The 20,513-nt window shown below is 37.9% G+C and overlaps 1 protein-coding gene and 1 long non-coding RNA gene across 3 annotated transcripts; one reads left to right on the forward strand and one right to left on the reverse strand.

Moving 5' to 3' along the window:
- Window positions 1-965: 965 nt before the first annotated feature.
- Window positions 966-10,469, forward strand: LOC144704523 (NEDD8-activating enzyme E1 regulatory subunit AXR1-like). Of its 2 annotated transcripts, none has more exons than XM_078576967.1 (15): window positions 966-1,108; window positions 2,147-2,319; window positions 2,401-2,564; window positions 3,812-3,922; window positions 4,018-4,097; window positions 4,188-4,338; window positions 4,463-4,556; window positions 5,912-6,000; window positions 6,763-6,836; window positions 6,927-7,089; window positions 7,220-7,305; window positions 8,245-8,328; window positions 8,419-8,611; window positions 9,425-9,536; window positions 10,087-10,469. In XM_078576967.1, the coding sequence occupies exons 1-14, from the start codon at window positions 1,065-1,067 to the stop codon at window positions 9,506-9,508; spliced, it is 1,590 nt and encodes a 529-aa protein (XP_078433093.1). In that variant the 5' UTR covers window positions 966-1,064; the 3' UTR covers window positions 9,509-9,536; window positions 10,087-10,469. The 2 variants fall into 2 exon arrangements, with proteins under 2 accessions (XP_078433093.1, XP_078433094.1); XM_078576968.1 differs by having other exon boundaries at window positions 8,431-8,611.
- A 5,847-nt stretch (window positions 10,470-16,316) lies between these two features.
- LOC144704567 (uncharacterized) lies at window positions 16,317-17,332 on the reverse strand. The gene is made up of 2 exons (XR_013581848.1): window positions 16,701-17,332; window positions 16,317-16,613 (listed from the first exon to the last, which is right to left on the reverse strand). It is a non-coding gene; the product is annotated as an uncharacterized LOC144704567 (long non-coding RNA).
- Between the last annotated feature and the right edge of the window lie 3,181 nt (window positions 17,333-20,513).

The raw sequence follows: 20,513 nt of genomic DNA on the forward strand, positions 1-20,513 counted from the left end.
TTGAAACGAACACAAAATTCGCACAAAAGAACCGCACATGGCCTTGTTCTTTGTTTTGTTCTTTTTCTTTTTCAAAAACGAACAAAATTCGCACATTCGAACAAATTTGCACATTGGCAAAAATTAGACTAAAATTCACACAAAGCGAACAAAAGAACAGAACACGGGTCTGTGCGATGTTCTGTTCGAATTTGTTTTTGTTCTGTTCGGAAAACCGAACAAAACGAACAATTCGCACAAATTCGCACCAAAAGAACATGACAACCATGTCTACTCCTCTCAGTGTGTAACACCACCAAGGCGGATGCCAGTGGCACCCCAAGCTCCTACGCTGCCGTCACACCACTGATCTTGATGTTTGGTTGCACTGCCGGTGCAACGGAAACTCAAACAGATTGGGGCCTTGCATAAGTTGTCAGTTGTCCATTGTTTCTGAGCCCGACATTTGTCATTTGTTGTTCATCATCCATTCGTCATCCTCTGTCAATCATCGTCCATCCTTCATCGTCCATTCATCATCGCCATCTGTCATTGTCCATCCGTCATCACCATCTGTCATCATCTGTCTGTCATCGTCCATCCTTATTTCGTCATCGTTCGTCCTTCATCGTCTGTTCGTCATCGTCCATCCTTCATCGTCTGTTCATCATCGTCCTACCTTCATTTTCCGTTCGTCATTGTCTGTCTTTCATCCTCCGTCCTTCATCGTCCATCCTTCATCGCCCGTCCTTCATCGCCCGTCCTTCATCGTCTGTTCATCATTGCCTGTTCGTCATCGTCCTTCCTTTATTGTCCGTCCTCCATCGTCCGTCCGTCATCGTCCGTCTATAATCGTCCGTTCGTCATCGTCCGTCCTCCATCGTCCGTTCGTCATCGTCCGTTCGTCGTCGTCCGTTGTCGTTGTGCCCGAGATAATTTGTAATTTTTGGAAATAATCGCGCGGTTTTTGTCGGTCGGCTGTTCCTGCTCCTTCGTTTAGGTTAAGGAGCACCGTCGCTGCTAGTCAGTCGGTTTTCCACACCTGTCTGCTCTTCTGCACTTGGCATTTCTCGGAGAAGACTGGAATGGCAGCGGAGACCAAGGACAAGAAGTACGATCGTCAATTAAGGTTTGTATCTTCATTGTAGCGATCTCGAATCAAGTTTCTCATCTCCGATTTTGTAGTATTATAGATTTTTGTCATGAGTTGTGTTTCCTATGCTGTTTTTGAAAGCAGGTAGGTTGATCCAAGCTCGCAGAATGATGCTCTGGTATATGAGAAAATTTCTAAAGAGCTAATGTATTTCACACATCTGATTGTAAAATTCGTCAGTCTGTTACGGTTTGGGTTCGATCGGCACTTTAGCGCGTTAATCAAGTTTCTCTCATCCGATTTTGTAGTGTGTTGGATTTTTTTTCTTGGTTGTGCCTTATGCTTTTTGGGAAAATAGGTAGGTTGATCCAAAGGTCCCAGAATTGTGCTTTTGGTATGAGAGAAAAGTTCTGAAGAGCTAATGAAATTCACTTGTCTGATTGTAAAATTTCGTCAGTCTGTTACGCTGTAGATTGGACAGGAATACATTTTTTTTGGAAAGTGTATAAGCGCGTCAATCAAGTTTCTAGTCGCCGATTGGGCAGCATTGTAGATTGTTGGCTGTTTGGGAAGGCAGGTAGGTTGATCCAAGAACCCAGAGTGGTGCTCTGGTATAAGAGAAAAATATCTGAAGAACTAATGGAATTTAAATGTCTGATTGTAAAATTTAATCGATCTGTTACTCTGTTCATCAGACTGGAACTTATGTGCGTCATAGTACTCTAATATTATACGTTTGGGCTTGGATTGTGCCCAATGCTGTTGAGAAATGGAATAGGTCGATCCATGCTCCGGGAATGGCTCTCTAGTGTAAGATAATATTGCTGATGTGCTAATGAAATTCATGGCACTTTTTCTTACTTCTTGGGACTTTTTCCTATTTTCCCCAGCTGTTTCTAATAAAGTAGAATGAATCCAATTGGGTTTTCATTTGGTTTCTTCTGTGGAAAAGTGGTAATTCTTTTGCGAAAAGTGAAACTTACTCCCTGATTTCTTATATTTTCTGTAGCATTATTTCCTTTTTATTAACTTAGATATACGAAGGGCCTTAAACGTGGGGAAATGATCAACCAGGATTTGGGGCGACCAAGGGCAGACTGCATTAGAGAAGGCCAATCTATGTCTTCTAAATTGTGGGGCCCTTGGGAGTGAAACGCTCAAAAACCTTGTTCTGGGAGGCGTTGGAAGAGTCACAGTTGTTGATGGCTCCAAAGTGACGATTGCAGATTTGGGGAATAATTTTCTGGGTACGTTTTTCCAGATTACTCTTTCACAGATTTTGTGGTAGGCATCAGTTACTGGGTTAACGTTCATTTTCAAATCTCCAGTGGATAGAGATAATGTTGGAGAATCAAAGGCCAAGTGCGTGTGCAATTTTCTGCAAGAGTTAAATGATGCCGTTGAAGCTAAGTTTGTGGAGGAGTCTCCTGAGACTTTGATCGAAACTAGAGCCTTTTTTTTTGCTGAATTCACTTTGGTGATCGCTACTCAGGTACAAACATGGAAAAATCTATTGTGTGTCAGGGCTTTTCTTGGAAAGTGAAGGGTTGTTCGCCTATATGCATTGATCTACAATGAATACGAAATGGAACTTGAACTCTTAGACGAAGCATTTTCTGTAATAATGTATTTGTCATATTTATTGAATTTTATGTTCAGTAGTATGCATGTCGGGGGGGAAGTTTTAATATGACTTATTTCTCAACAGATCAAGAGGTTGATAGAAATAGAAAAGTCTACAGCCAATTTCCGTAATAGAACATGCTGGTTATCGTAATGCCAATTTTCAGCTTTGGTTGGCCATTAGTAGACAAAACTTGCCACCAAGGTAGGAAAAATTCTACAGCCACCTACAAAATATGCATTCTCTTGTCTTTTTGTGTGAATGTCAAACCTGTGGTTCATCTCTTGTATTCGGACTATTCTTTCCGAATACGGATATTGAATATTATCACTTGAGGTAATAGATTGAGTATTCTATTCTCTTGTCCTTCCATGCGAGATTGAATGTTCCTAGAGACATCGACCGTGTGCCCCATGTGCGCTCAAGGAGATGAAGATTGTTCTCATCTGTTCTTAGAGTGCTCATTTGCCCAGGCGATCTGGAAATCACTGAAGCTTACGGGGGTGGTTGTGGCTTCTGACATGGCCTGTTGGGGCTCGATCGTGGGAGGCGTGTGCAGGGACATATGGAATGGGGAAGGCTCCTTGTGGTATTATGGATGATATGACTCTGCACCAAAATGAAGTTGCGTTTAAGGGAAAGGCTGTATCAACGAACAGCGTCCTATATGAGGTGTAGAGCCTTGTTTCATACTGGTTTCGGAGGGAGTGATGTTTGGAGAGAGGATCATTTTGGTCGGTCATGTATTTTACATTTATAAATATTATTAAATTCGGGTTGATCATTGTTATCAGGTGATCTTCCCCCCTTACATTAAAATAAAATCGCTCGAGGTAAAAAATAACTTTATGCACTGGTTTACTTGAAATATCATCATTCTTTTTTATAATTTAGGTTCATCTCATTATTTTATTTTTCTCCTCCTCGATATACAAATTGAAGGAATTTTCCTGGAATTTTCAGTTTTCGCTACAATTGTTGACTTTTAAATTTTATGCAATTCTATTGTTCCACCTTTGTGGTTATTTATTTATCGATCATTTCATCAGTTCTTCAAAAACTTGGTCTCCTACTGAGTTAACAGAATGGCTTTCCCTTCTGTCTCATTATTATAGCTGGCAGAAAACTTGGTGGTGAAATTGGATAAGATCTGTAGGCAGGAGAAAGTCTCTCTTGTAGTTGCTCGGTCGTATGGCCTTTGCGGGCTTGTGCGGATAAGTGTGAAGGTATTTACGTATCACATAAAATCCATTATGCCATGCTATGTTAGTCGGCTGAAGATACTGAGGAAACCTGTTTTTGATTCATCTTGATATGACAGGAACATAATGTTATAGATACAAAACCTGACCATTTTCTCGATGATCTTCGGCTTCATAATCCTTGGACTGAACTCAAACAGTAAGTTATCGAAGAAGATGTCTGTCACTCTAGCTTGTTTCAATGTAATTGGAAGGTTAAGTGATGTAATTAATTTACAAATTTATGCAGATTTTCTAAATCCATCGATTTAAAAGAGAGAGATCCCGTAATCCATAAGCACACACCCTACATTATCATACTAGTGATCGCTGCTGAAGAATGGGCTGGGGCTCATGGGGGGCGCTTGCCAGAAACAAGGGAAGAAAAAAAAGAGTTCAAGGTGAGACATAGCGAGGACTATATTTCCATCTTTTTCTCTGCCTCTGACTGCATCGCGTCTTTTATTATTTTATGTATTTTTTCTCTACCTTCATCTAATCCTTCTGTTTTGGTTTCGTGATCAGGAACTTATCAAGTCGTACATGATTGACTTAGATGAAGAAAACTATAAGGAGGCCATAGAAGCTGCCTTTAAGGTTTCAGCTTCACAAGGGATTGGTAAGCCTCTCTTTTCATTCGATTGTTACCCAGTAACTAGCTTGGCTTATGTGGGATAGCATTAGTCTCTACTTTTTGCTTTCGTGTGGCCTGTGGACTATTGGTCCTTTAATTGCTACCGTCCTTCATCTTTACCATTGATAATAATGCCGTGTATATCTTAAAAGACCTTCAGATAAATTACGACTTGTTAACCTGTTATTTCTGTTCTCTTGTTGATCTACTTGATGAATGATATTACTTATTGTCAATATCGTTATCCTCTTGTAGTTTTAGTTCTGTAGACTTTTTTTTTCTTATGTTATGTTTGCATCCCAAAAGTGGCCAACATGTATAATGACAGGATTCTAAGATCCTATATCCCCATATCTTTGTCGTTCTAAGCCCATTAGGGGCATTTTGGTCATTTGGCTTCTAGCATTTCCCCTTTAAATAGCTTCAGTCCTCTCCTTAGGAGGTCAGTCACGAAGTAAACTGGCATAGTGTTTAGCTGCCTATCTCTCCCCCGCTCTGGACTAAAAGACGACACTTCTCTTTTGCTAGTTCCCAGTGATGTTCACTCCGTCGGCATCTCTTCTCCGGGCAACATGCATTTTGTCAATTCCTCTCTCCTCTCGAGTAGAAGGCAACATCCACTGTCTCCTGCTCACTTTTACGTAGACTCTGCCCTCCCTCTTCTATCCCCGTCGTATTATTCCTCGGTCTTTGACAATATTTGGTGATAGCTAAGGTTCTATCAGAACCTAGTGAGTGTATTATGTGCCTGGCCTGATAAGGGTACGGGAGAATGTAAGAAGGGCGGAGGCATTGTTTGGCAAGTTGTCGAGAGATTCCCCCAGGGCTCGCAGGTGTCAGTTGAGGGTGCCTTTGGTTGTTTGGAGTTGCAGATGTAGGCCCATAGTCTCTTCATCGCTCCCTCACTCGTCGGTATATCTATGGAATCAAGTGCATAAGTTGCCCACATAATTGTTGTCTTTCTTATTTGTGGTGTGCGTCACTTAATTTAGCCTAGCCACTCACTTGTTATTGGTATTTAAGCCAGATCTTTTTTCGCAACGACAAAAATCAAATTTGGCAAACCTGGAGAATGAGAGGAGACTAGGTGGTGTTGGAGGTGTATCGACTGCTTGATAATGATTATCATTTTCTTGAAACCTATTCTTGCCTCTCAATAGGTGTGGCTCACTGCGTAAGGTGGGTCGGTTTATATCAGGCAATTCCAGGAGTAGTTTCTTACTTTGGCAACCTTACCTTATTTCTTAATTGCATCATCTGCTTTATGGGAATGTTTTTTCTTAATTATTACCAACAAACAGAGACAAGATCCTCTGTCAATTCATTTTTTTCAACTGCAGGTTTTCAGCTGCGGCAGATAATTCATGATGGTTCCTGTGACGTTGATGCTTCCTCACCTGATTTTTGGATCCTAGTAGCTGCTCTAAAGGTGGATCAAACTCGCATTTTAGCTCAATTTTCAATGTATACCGTTACAATTGAAGCTAATATATTGCAAGGCTTGTCTCTTTAAGTCAGTATATGAATACCCTTGTACTTTTTAGAGTGAGAGAGTGAGCATTCGACCTTGATCGCTTTTGCTTTCTGAACTTTAGGAACGATAATGAGGAGGCCCTCTTTCTGTGGTTTACATTCTCTTGGAATTTCCCCAAAGGGAGGTCTTTTGCATTTTTTATCTGTGTGCGAGAGGCCAATCATCCATGCTGATTCTTGTTCTTCTTGTTCAATCCTTGCATTAAATCCCTATTTTAGATTTACGCAGGTCTTCACAGCATCAACAGTGACCCACATTTATTGAACGAAAGTATTTGTCTCAAAAGATTTTTCTTGTCGCGCAATGAGATCCTATTCACGGAGAATTTGTGACACTACTTCTGCATATAATCTGAGAATAATCTTTCTTGATGAAAATATTTTTTTAAAAAATATTATCCAAGTAATTCATCGTTAGATCCTGTAACCTTGGGTTTACTCTAGTCCTATGTGCTTCAGATAATTCTTTTGAAGTTTGTAACATTAATTTCAATAGGGTAGTCGGAACGATGCCAATTTAATAATTTAATAACGATGCCAATGCGAGTGTTTTTTCCCACCTAGTTTATGTGTACGATTCTCTTAGGGTTTTATGCTGCGACTTCTCCCACATCAACTTATTTTGGCTTTTGACTTCTCCCTATTTTAATAATCTCAGGAGTTCATTGAGAATGAAGGTGGTGGAGAACCACCTCTTGATGGCTCCATTCCGGATATGACATCCTTAACTGAGTGAGTAATTACTGTCTTAAATGGCCATGCTGATAAAGTTTGTTGACATCTTCTTTTCTGTAAATGCCATTTATTTATTTTATGTGACAGATATTATATAAATCTGCAAAGAATTTACCAGGCAAAGGCCGAGACTGACTGTCTGGCCGTGGAAAATCGAGTGAGGGGAATATTGAAAAGAATAGGTAGAGATCCTGATTCCATCTCAAAGGCAGATATTAAGAACTTCTGCAAAAATGCGAGGAAACTTAGTGTACGTCAGTGGGCTTACGAATTTCTGTTCTTCATTTTAAATCCCGCATTTATTATCATTGTTATAAAGTTTTAATGTTAGATCTCACTTTTATGATGTATCACTATCATGTAACTTACCGATTATTCAGGTTATCAGATACCGAACCATTGAGGATGAGTTCAGCTCACCTGCTACCCCAGAGTTACAGAAATTTTTAGCCGACGAGGATTCCAGGTTCTTCATTTATGCTGTGCTTCGAATGAGATGAAATTTTAAGTCATTTCATATTCAAGAATGGAACCTTTTTCCATTTCCGATGTCGTCCCTTCAAACTTTTTCCATCCTTTGAAAATTGGTGGTATATATTTTTCATGTCTAACTGAGGGAATCCGTCCAATCCTGCTATATTTAATTGCCTGAGATATTCCTGCTTACTTTTTCTAGAGAAGTTATTTACAAGGTAAATTAGGGTACTGGTGTCATATTCTCAAAGCAGACATTAATGACCCTTTGGCTTACCTTTGATGAGACTGAGCATGCCAAATGTTAGAGAATTCTGTGTTTTAAGTGAAATTACACCTTTTTTTGGGTATTTAGTGCAATCATCAATCATTTTATTAAACACGTTGGAACGACTTCTGTTGTCTTCATATTTTCATCTCTTGATAATGGTTAAGAATTGAGATGCAGCTTTGACTCTGTGAACTCATCTCGCCCTATCTCTCTCTTGCTCTCTCTCTTTCTTTTTTTCTTTGTCCCTCTCTTTTGCTCTCTCTCTCTATCTCCCTCTCTCTCTGGCGCTTTTTTTTCGTTTCTGTTGATCTCCAGACAGCCCTTTGTCCAGCTGTCTTAACCCTAGAGGCCAGAGAGATATCCAAAATAACGATTTGTCTCATTCCTCTTAGAATTTTAATATTTTTATTCGGTTACAATGTGATTGGTTCATGATTATAAGAAAGGAAGTTACAGGGTTTTAAGTGAAAGGAAACAAACAAATACACATTTGTAAGGAGGCATCTTTTGACAAGCATAACATGCATCTTTTGACACTTTCTCTCTCTCTTTCTCTCTCTCTCTCTCTTCTAGCTCTCGAGCATATTTCCTTGAACGATATTTCTTTCTCTGCCACCAGCCACGGTCTCCCTCATAGACAAGCCTTTCTCTCTCTTTCAGTTTTGCAGCTGGGTTTTACATTCTATTCCGAGCAGTAGACCGGTTCGTCTCTAACTACAACAGGTTTCCAGGGGTCTTTGATAGGTAACTCCGCTAAAGATCCACTATATTTCCTTCCTGGTTATTTACTTCAAGTCTTGATTCATCCCGCCGAGTGCCTAATTTTAACTTTAGTGTATGCAACAGCGACATGGATGAGGATATAGCTCGCCTGAAGGCCATAGCCGTGGGCATATTAACCGAGGTGGGCTGCCATGGCTCTCCCCTCCCAGAGGATCTGATCAGCGAGATGTGCCGATTTGGTGCCGCGGAGATCCATCCCGTTGCAGCTTATGTGGGTGGAGTTGCCTCTCAGGAAATCATCAAGGTGAGATCTCATCGCCATCAACCTCTCTTGCTTTCACTCTCTATCTTTTCTCGCATTCTCTTATTTTTTCCTCTCTCTCTCTCTTTCATGATTTGATTCGTTTATGCTGATTAATATCTCTTTTCTGCATTTTTTCAGTTCTAAAGCAGTCTCTTGGGTGTCTTGCTCTGTATTGTTTGTTTGTTTTTTGACACAATCCTTTTCTCTTCATACTTGGCGATTGTAAAACTCTAGTCCATTTTGCATGCAATTCGACATGCCTCATTCCTTTGGAAAACCAACTCGTGACATGTCTAAGACCTTCTCGTTAGCTGAAACATGCTTTTGTGTGCCGTCACATCTTTAAGAAATTGGATACTCTTCATTATACGATGAAATGATGTCCACTGTACAGTTTATTACCAGCCAGGTTGTATGCATGGACTCTCGCAATTCGACATGCCTCATTCCTTTGGAAAACCAACTCGTGACATGTCTAAGACCTTCTCGTTAGCTGAAACATGCTTTTGTGTGCCGTCACATCTTTAAGAAATTGGATACTCTTCATTATACGATGAAATGATGTCCACTGTACAGTTTATTACCAGTCAGGTTGTATGCATGGACTCTCGCATATAATTTTTATTGTTCTCTCTCTTCCACCAGTCTGCTGTGAGGTGTCTGAATGTGCCATCTTTGATTGTTTCTTGCCAGTACATCCATCTTTCTCACTTTTACTTGCTGGGCATATCTTGATATAACAACGCTTGTAAAACTATATTTGCATAATGTAATGATATGAACACCCTCTCTCTCTTGCTTTCCCTTTTGCAGCTTATCACTAGGCAGTTTGTGCCCATCTCTGGTACCTTTATCTTCAACGGCATAGACAACAAATCCCAGCTTCTGGTTTTGTAGTTCGGCCATCAGCGATTCGTCAGCTCAAGTAATGTTAGAAATCATGAACTACGCACTCTTCTTTTTGAGTAGATTTAGCCCTTGATCATGCTGAACTTCTGTGGAACCATCATCTCTCTTTTTTTTCTCTTTTAATTTCCATTTATTGCTTCCCCAAACAGCTTAAGCCAATCAGATTAATTTGTCCAAGCTTTAATTCTGCCTGTAATTGGCCAATTTATTATCCTTAATTGGGTTTGCATTTGTTCAGAACGATGACGATGGTGGATAGTCATTGATATTGTCATAGCCATGGAAATGGTCTTGACGCTGATGTGTGATGTTGATGAAGATAGTGAGAGATGTGGGTGACGATGACAATGACGACTTTTCTCATTGTTTGCCAAATCCAATACTTAACTTTTGTAGTTCTTTTGTCACCCCTTTTAGTTATCAGACAAATGACAAGATAACGATGAGTTAACGATAATGACAAATTCGTTATCTTTTGCCAATTCTAATGCTTAATGAGTTCATAATTTTTCTCTCCCCTACCGCTTTGCCCTGATCCATTGCCTGTTTCTGTATTGCCTGCGCAGATTTGTTTCTTTTTTGGACTTGAATTTTTGGATGAAGATGAGAAGTTAAAAAATTCTTCTTCCCTGTGGGACCCACACCGAGCTCGGCCATCATCTCTGGTACGTAGCACGCGTGCCTCTATTTCCTGTGACCAAGTTTCTGTTATGATTTTTGACTCTTTTTTAGACCCCATCATCTAAATCTGTCATTAAGTCTGGCTTCAAACAGGTTTTCCGCAACCGAAGGCATGTTAAAAGTTTTGTCTTGCATAGAACATGCAGATCTTCCATTACGTTTTTCTTATCCAAAAAGGATGGTTATTCCGATAACAGACCTCGAATGAGGATTATCTTTCATCCCTTTTTACGAAGCAAAAAATGTGAAATATCACTTTTTTCTTGTTTCTGTATTGTTGCCTGGTTCTGAAATTCTTCTGAAAAAATTGTTATTACGACATTAAATCGGAAAGGAAATTGTTACCCTAAGACTGGCTAACATACAAGTATTCCGTGTTCCGATAGAACTTGCAGATTACCCTCCAACCCCCTGTTCTCTTTGGTAATTATATGTAATTATGTATGGTAGTGGCTATTTATATCCTTTTTTCCGTCTGAATATTGATATGATCCCCGACCCGTGTGGCGCAGTTTTGTTTTTTGGGCACTTGGGTCAGTCATGTCTTTTCCTTCTCATGTTCGCTTTAAATAGGGCAGCCCTCTCTTTAGGAGGTCAGGCTAGAATTATTACAAGTTTATCTCTTTGAGTTTCGGGTGGGTTTCTCTCTTTTAATTTTTTTTAAAAATTATTACAAGTTAATCTCTTTGTCTCTGCTTCCCCCAACATCTCTGTCCCATCTCTCTCACTCTGAGATCCCCGTTCCTCGTGATCGTCTCTACCTCTCTGTGTCTTCAAGTGACTCGTCCTCTATAAATCCCTACCTCCCTCGTTCGGCCTCTTCAAGTGGCTCGTCCTGTTCTCCTCGCCATCCGGGGAACTCTCTCTCTTGTCTCCTCGGTGCCCCGTCGGTCTCTATCCAATTGAGGTTTTCATTCATCAAAATTGCATCAAAGTTGATGCATCCTGTGAGGAACGTCTGAAATATCTAGCTCTGAAATGCTTTTGCAAAAAAGATGGTTATTGCAATGTTACCCTAATTCTAACTTCAATCAAGCATTCCTCAACCAAAACCATGTGGTGTTTGGATAGGACATTCAGACTATTTTTCATTTCCTTCTGTTTGCCAAAGAAGAAAAGTTGTGTAATTATTGATTAATAATATTTGTAATTATCTCTCCGGTCCTCAAAATTCTTGCGGAAAAATACATTTATTGTGATTTAACTCCTTCCTGAAGTTTATTGTAGTAAGGTTTGATTCAAATAAGCATTCCTCAGCCAAAACTATTGAAAGAAGCTGTCACTAATATCTGGTTTTAGAATTAGATAATTACAATAAGCTTAAGAGATTGAAGATATTGATATTTGATACGGCTATCAAAGCTAATTTTAAATATTCCGGAAGATATTTATAGTAATTAACATTCCCATAGACATCTTTCTCTTGCATATGGAAATAACCAGATAACTTTCCATTTCCCTACTTGACTCAGCATTTGTATGGATCTCCTTAAATTAAAAATATGTGTTCTGCCACATTAATCTGGTTTTGTAATTATATAAAGATAAATTAAAGTATTGAATATCTGGAGATAGAATCGGGATATCTTTCTCCTTTTGCGTATGGGAAGAACCAAATATCCTAACGTTCCCCCTTATTTTGGTAAAGCTTTGAATGTTTACCCTATTGAGGAGGATGGTTATAACTATAGTCTATACACATTGATTTATGGTTCTGAAAGAAGATAATTACAATTAGTATAAGGTATTACTATCTTCTTTGCACCTTTGTCTGGTTTCAAATTAGAAAAATAGAAATAACTCAAGAAATTTACTATATGGATCTCCTCATTTTGGATGCGGAAAGAGCTATAAAACCTTCTCATTTTCTTTATTTTACTGAAGTTGAACTTACACTAGGCTGGTTTTTTCCATATTTTCTTCATGAATATCTGTTTTTTCTCCTCCCTTTTCTTTCCAAATGGACCAGATAAACTTCTATTTCTCTCTTTTTTTTTGAAGATGAAAAGTAATATGCAACCTTTTTGGCTCAAGATGAAAAGTTATACTGAACTGTTGATGAGACAGGTTTAAGTTACAGAAGCTATTTATGGAACCCTGCTGTTAGAACATTGGTGTTAATGGCTGGAATTTTTGTGATTTGTTTCTGAAATATTGACATCTCTGTTGTTTCAAGAGTCGAAGAATAGAAACAATTGAAGAACGTGATTTTATAACTTAAAATCATACATTATACATATTTTTTCTTTATAACTTCTAGGTAGAAATTGAATATGAAAAAACATTTCTCTAAAAAAATGAGGATTTGAGTATCTAGTATGTGAATCAAGTGGAGGTATATTAGAAAACGCAAATATGTCCTTTGAAATTACTCATGATTTGTTTAAGGTTCACTCATTGCCTAATGCTAAGGAGGAAATAATGATAATAAACTAAGTATTTTTTAACCTAATTTAGAATAACTTGACTTCACCATAAGCAGAAAGCTCATTTAAGAGCTTAATCAATGCTCTCCTAGTCGATGAAACTGTTGAAAGTGGGAAACAAGGAGAATTCATGGGAACAGACTTGAGTTATTTCAAAGGAAAATACGATGTAATGAAACCTAGTTTTCTATTTGGGGTGGCGTCCCAGATAGGATGAACCATATGGCCTAAGGGGTCTTGGGCACGTGTATTAATCACAAATTAGGTGATGCATTTATGTGCTTGAATTCCATAGTTTTTAGTTAATTATACAAAGAATAAAATACGATGCATTAGTATTTGATGAAACACTGCATGCCGTGAAATGACCACAAACACTTCAACATTCATTATTTTCTGTTTTTTATTTACACTATGAGGCTGGCCCCACTACTCTTACTAAAAGTCAAGTGGAAAGACTCTATCATCTGATTGTAGTTATTTGGGTACAAGTCATAGGTTGGTTTAACATGCAATTATGGAGCTGACGGGCAGAAAAGGAGAAGCCCAAGCCATAACCAGGGAAGAGAGGATGTCCTACTCCCGAAAAGTATCATTCGAGACCCAAAATCAAGAATGTTAAGTGCCAATAACTTGGTTTAATGGTGCCACATTTATGACCTGCACCTCCATTAGTAGGGAATCGACAAAGAGGAGATGCAGATCATTCAAGAATCACTAATTTCAGGTCCCATTATTTATTCTTTTTTAGACAAAAATAATTGTATATTTATCAAATTACACCAAAACAGTTTTAAAAAATGAGACGAAATGATTGTTTTGACAATAAATAGTGGATCATGATCCATGTCCCATTAAACCATGATCCCAACATTACAAGGATGATCATGCATTGGGCCCTGTAGGATTATTGTATCAGGCCTGATGGGATTTGTGCAAAACATGAATGGAAAAGGAAGGATCTATGTATAAAAATCTTTTTTTCATGTTCTGAAGCTTTGAAACCTATTCTACCCTACTCACTTTATATCTAATAAATTATCACCTAAATCATTGATGTATGTGTTTGATAGTGTAATTTTAGCATAATTGGAAAGATGATACATAGAAATTTTGGCAGGACACAAAATTAAAAAAAATTAATGAAGAATGAGAAGTCATTATTCCTTGAGTCATTATAAGGTTTCAAATCACAAAATTATAGTGATTGATTTTATTTTAAATTACTTAAATCATTATATATTATTATTAATCATATCATTTTGCGTTGCAAAAATATTTATTTATATTGTAAATGGGATATAATAAAATGTATTATTCTTAAATCAAATATATATATATTAAAAATATACCATGTAGTGTCACTATATGTGAGAATATTTGTATTGAATTGTGTCTCATTGTCATTAAATTGGTGTTCTAAAATTTTTCGCAAATCCAAAATTCTGTCCAATTTAATTGAAGATAACTTTTGGGATGAAATGAAGAAACAATGATAGAAGTTGGTTATTTGTGTCAAACTTTCAAATATGTATTATTTAAATTTAATTAAAACTAAATAATTATTTTATATTTTGATGTCATGAATCTATTTTATTACCTAAATATTTAGCTCATAGTTTTAGTAATTAATCTTTACAATTTGGAGCTTGACTCTTCTGAGATTTTAATTAATTCAAATACTTTGGGAGTTTTAGGCTTGAGAAAATATTACATTCATTTTAATTAATCTTTTTTTTATATTTACTTATAATTATGTTACTATATCTTTGTTGTGATATCCTTATTTAATATGAAATTACTGGTCCCAAAATAGTTGATGGCCATTTTAAAAGACTAATTATTTATTTAAATTTCTCATTGAGGTAATAATAATATTTTAATTTACTTTAAATGTTATTTCATCTTAACCAGGGTTATCCTCTAATTACTTTGCATTTTATCAAATTACTGAATCATATTTTTTCATAAAACTAAACTTTACGTATATCTTGGATGTCTAAAAGATGATTTGTGTGACCCTTTGGGCTTCGGTATCAATCTTGTTAACAGCCCTAGAGGCCCAATAAAATATACTGGCCAATATTATAAATTATCTACACAAACATATAGATGAATTAACCAAGAATCAATTTCATGTATTTGATAGATTGAGTTTCTAACTCTTGGAGTGCCAAGCTACACCTCAAGCTTTTAAAAAAAATTCTCATCAAACCTCAGTGTCATTCGCTATTCTGTGCCCATAAGACCTCATTTATGTGATGGTCCAAGGAAGTGACTGGGTATGGCCAACTTTCAAATGATAATCAGTCATCCTAGTTAGTAATAATGCGTTGGAAAATCATTGAAGAACTCTAAGCTGATATTCCACAAGATAGGCCAGAGTCTTCATTGCATTTTTCTTCCTTGATAATGCGTTGGAAAATCGGTCTATTCTTAGACAAAGAGTGGACGATTCCATTTTCACCACTCTATCATCATTGTAAACGCTTGTCGCACTCGAGCCAAGACATTTTGGAATTCCATGATTAAAAACTCATAATTCTTAGTCCAAGTACTGCCATCCATCCACAAGATGTCTTTGGTGTCTTGGTCTTAAGGACCACTTACACAATGGTGACATGAATATGAACTCAGAGCTCATAATCAAAATACAACCACCCATCCACATGATGTATTTGGTGTCTCCGATCTAATGACCACTTATGCAACAGTGATGCAAATCAACATGAATGATGTTAGATATAACACTTGAGGATTTATCTTGTCTCCACACTAATGGCTTTGGGATCCTTCATCCTCATCATATGGTGAGACAAGAAATTACTATTTAACCCACATATTTTGATGTCGTTCTCGAGTCTCCTTTGGATATGGATATTTAGAACATATATTTAAAGGCTAGTGATCTCCATAGAATTATCTCATCATAATTCACTTAGTCTCTCTCTCCTTCCATTACTATCTCTCTCTTTGTGTTCTCATTCTCACCTTTCTCTTCGTGTTCTCTCTCACCTCACTTTGTGCTCCCTCTCGCATGTCTCAGTTTGGGCTCTTCTCTTTGTGGTCCCTCTCTCTTTGTGCTCTCTCTCTCTTACCTTGCCCTTTGTGCTCCCTGACTCCTTGTGTTCTCTCTCCCTTTTACCTCTCACTTTGAGCTCTCTCTCTCTCTCTCCAATCTCTCTGTCCCCTCTCTCTCTCACCTCTCTCTCCAATCTCTATGTCCCCTCTGTCACCTCTCTCTCCAATCTCTATGTCCCCTCTGTCACCTCTCTCTCCAGTCTTTATGTCCCCTCTGTCACCTCTCTCTCCAGTCTTTATGTCCCCTCTGTCACCTCTCTCTCCAATCTCTATGTCCCCTCTGTCACCTCTCTCTCCAGTCTTTATGTCCCCTCTGTCACCTCTCTCTCCAATCTCTCTGTCCCCTCTCTCTCACCTCTCTCTCCAATCTCTCTATCCCCTCTCTCTCATCTCTCTGTCCCCTCTCTCTCATCTCTATCTCCAATCTATATGTCCACTCTCTCTCTCCAATCTCTATGTCCCTTCTTTCACCTCTCTCTCCAATCTCTATGTCCCCTCTGTCACCTCTCTCTCCAATCTTTATGTCCCCTCTGTCACCTCTCTCTCCAATCTATCTGTCCATTCTCTCCCACCTCTCCTCTCTCCAGATTATACTGGTGAGAGAAACATTAGAAAAAAAAACTTCGCTATATCAAACAAATCTGGCCGTTCTTGCGGCCGCACCGATCAAGTGCTCAGCTCGATATATCAAACAAAAGTGTTCATATCAACCGTCCCCATCATCGTTGTTCCAGCACTAACCACAACCGCGTTCTTCGCCGCAGACACCCTCTTCCTCTTCAGGCAACTTGCAAAGCGAAAACTCCCCGGAAAATTTATAACGTAATCGTCGGCTGGGATAGTCGTAGGCAGAGCAGCGGTTTGCAGATTTCCATGAGAAGAGAGAGAAAGAGGGTTCTGGTCACCTTCTTGCATGAAAAGAGAGAGAGAAGAGAGGCGGAGTCAGGTCGCCTTCTTGCATGCAATAGAGAGAGGAGGCGGAGTCTGGTCACCTTCTTGGCGGAGGAAGAGAGAACTTCTCATCGGACGTCGGTGGGTGTTGAAGAGATGTTGGAACTTCTTCTTGATTCTGGACGAGGAGGTTGATCTTTCTGGCTTTGCCATCCTCTCTTGAGAGAGAGACGAAAGGAAGAGAGAGAGCGACAGAAGAACGCAAGGACTTTATTTACTCATGTAGGAGGAAGGTAGAGAGAGAGATCCTTTTATAACTAGTCGTTCCAGCCGAAGAGATAGCAAAATTCTTTTCGCATATTTCTCTGACCAACATAATCCAGAGAGATAGAGATGAGAGAGAGAGAGAGAGAGAGAGAGAGAGAGAGAGAGAGAGTGAGAGAGAGAGAGAGATCTTTAGAAGTCTCTCAAACGCGCCAGCCAAACCCATTCAGATGATCTTTCGGAGATTGAAGTTACTCGCGTTCACATCCGATTTTGCAAGAGTAAGAGGGAGAGACGAAGGTTGAAGAGAAATAATTCTGCGGGTAAGCGGGAGATTATTACGGGTATAAGAAAGGCGCAGAGAAAGAGAGAGAGAGAGAGAGAGAGAGAGAGAGAGAGATAGAGGAATAGAGACATAGAGAGAGAGAGAGAAAGATAGAGGAATAGAGAGAGAGGGAGAGAGAAAAGGTAGAGGGAGAGAGAGAGAAAGAGAGAGGAATAGAGAGAGAGGGAGAGAGAGAAAAGGTAGAGGGAGAGAGAGAGAAAGATAGAGGAATAGAGAGAGAGGGAGAGAGAGAAAAGGTAGAGGGAGAGAGAGAGAAAGATAGAGGAATAGAGCGAGAGAGAAAGGTAGAGGAAGATAGAGAGATATAGAGGAATAGAGAGAGAGAAAGGTAGAGGAATAGAGAGAGAGAGAACTAGAGGAAGAGAGGGAGGCAGAGAGAAAAAAATAGAGGAAGAGAGAGAGAGAGAAAAAGATAGAGGAATAGAGAGATGTAGAGGAAGAGAGAGGAAAAGAGAGAAAGCGAGAGAGAAAGATAGAGGAATAGAGAGATGTAGAGGAAGAGAGAGAAAGCGAGAGAGAAAGATAGAGGAATAGAGAGATGTAGAGGAAGAGAGAGGAAGAGAGAGAGAAAGCGAGAGAGAAAGATAGAGGAATAGAAAGAGGTTGAGGGAGAGAGAGAGAGAGAGAGAGGGAAAGATGGAGGAATAGAGAGAAAGAGAAAGACAAAGGAAGAGGTAGAAAGAGAGAGAGAGAGAGGAACGATAGAAATAGAGAGGAAGAGGAGAGAGAGAGAAAGAGGGAGAGATAGAGAGAGAGAGAGACACAGAGAAACAGGTAGGAGAACTTTTTTAAAACCAGTGGTTCTTGAAACCGCGTACGCTGCATGGGATGTTATATTAATTTCTTACCTATGAAGAATAATGTGGTATAGCTGTATGTTATTTTAGCTAGTACTTATGGATCCCAATGAATGTAAAAAAAACATTGATATAAAAAGTATGGGTACTAAAATGAAATGTGTAGAAAATGTATATATTTACTATAATGATGTGATTAATTAAAATAAACTAAAGAGGATTAGGTTTCTTCGCTTTCTTTTAATAGAGCCCGGGTCCTTGATTCATAAGACTCTAGATATTTCGCCTGGGCATCCCATTAAAGAAAGAGACACAGGATTCTCATCCCATGCTCATCTAAAATACCTCCCCTCAAAATATTTTGTTTTCTCTCCTGATGATGCAATGGACCAAGGTATGTTTTTCATTCATGTTAAGGATGAAAACACACAAGAACTCCATATTATAAGCTGTGACATCAGAGCTTCTTGAGTTTTTTTTATTTGGGATGAATAGTTTTCATCTCACATTTATATGTGTTGGACATAGATGGAAATGTCAACATTCAACCATCTTGAGTCATGTCGAGCCCTTCGTTTTTGTGTTGGTGTCATCAAGAATACTGTCAAGATGGGATGTCATCGTGATGTTGAGACTAGTTGGATCAAATCAAACAAGAGTGATCATATCATGATAAGTGATTGCATAACCATTTGTTTTGACATAGAAATAATAGACAATGAGTGGTTTTAGGGACAAAGTTCAATGAATTGATGCTTTTGAGTTTCCTAAAATGTCAACCAGGTAAATTCAACTCACTTTTTTCATTGGTATGGTACTATAAATGGTCCTTAGATTTGAGACACCAAAGACATCATACTTTTTTAAAAAGTTACATTTAAGTCTTGATCATGGGATTTAAACATGCGTATTTCAAATATAGAAAAAACTATATAAATGATTCAGTGGCCAAGATGAATGGAAAATCCTAATTATTAGCATAGTTTGAAGCCCATCACATGAGATCCGAGTTGAGATAGATAAATTGAACATGGAAGTATGATCATTTGCATAAAATAAGGATATGTGTGTTATCAAGCTTCAAATCATTCATGCTATTTAAAGAATAAAATTCTGATTTTCACGGATTTTTGGTATGTTGATGGAAATTGACATCCTGTGTCAATAAAATATTTTGTGGGAATTTTTTGGTATATAATTCATAGATATATTAATTTTTTAATTCAGATGCATTTTCTTGAATGAATTGAAGTTTTTTTAATTTAAATCAAATTTCCATTATTAATGATGCTCAGCCACATGTGACCATCAAATTTATTTTGATGGTGACCAACCATCTATTTTTACCGATGAATTAGCTATTGGAATCCTTAAAAAATTTGTCATTATGGCATCAAAACTCACGATGACATAATGGCACAATGAATAGCTTACTTTTTTGAATGCACATGGACACGAGGCAGCAGGAAAAGGGTCAATTGTATATCCAATAAAAGAGATAAATATGCCAGAGAGGCATCAGCATAAAATCTAAATAATACACAACTCAACATCATAAAATCTAAATATTATTTTTTATAAATGCAGATACGAAGTCAACAAATTGTGGAAATGTGGTGGAACAAGACTTTTCAATGTCGAGGAAAATTTTGTGAAGATTCTAAAGATGTACCTTTATATGCGTCTTATCAGGATTATATACACAGAAATATTAGCCGAATCTTTGGCAAATTTAAATACTTTAATACTCACTGAAGATTCAACAGTATTTTAAAAGTCCTTGATTCCATACTCAACATTCGGTGTGGAGAAAACCCTTCCTGATTAATACCTAATCATATTTTTTGGAGTCGAGGTGTTCAATTTTATTGATTGACCCAATTTTCACGGACAAATTATAAACCCCAAATTATAAACCTCTTATACCATCAGTGGATGGAATCATCAACTAATGGTATAAGAGGAAATAGCTCAAGGAAGATGATCTAATGAATTCATGAGGAAGCATAGTGTAAACATCTTAAAATATATTTTAGATAAAATTACAAAGTATGAGCAATAACAAGGATGACCAATTGGGATTTAATTGGTGACTATACCCTGTGCCATTCTAGTAGTGTCATGCAGATGATAAATTAAGCACTTGTTGTAAATAATGATGAATCCCTATTGCCTTCTTGAACATGTAAGCTATCTTGACACCTTACAGCTTCGCAACTTGACCTATCGCTTAGATACACCCAAGGTAAGGGTCGAATCCACATACAGCCGATATTAAAATTTTGAATTTTTTGTTGCTTTTTATTTTTTTGGGATTTTATGTTTTTTAAAATGACATTTAATTTAATAAATAAGTAATTTTTTTTTTTCAAAATAACTAAATGATTTGAAGAATTCTCATTGTAATCATTTTCACGGTGCACATGTTGATGTTGATTTATGAATACCAATCAGACATTGACTTTTTTTATAACCACACATTAATTTTTTTATGGTGTCTCAATGTG

The sequence above is a fragment of the Wolffia australiana genome, chromosome 6 (assembly GCF_029677425.1).
Source record: "Wolffia australiana isolate 7733 chromosome 6, ASM2967742v1".
In the NCBI taxonomy this organism is placed as follows: domain Eukaryota; kingdom Viridiplantae; phylum Streptophyta; class Magnoliopsida; order Alismatales; family Araceae; genus Wolffia; species Wolffia australiana.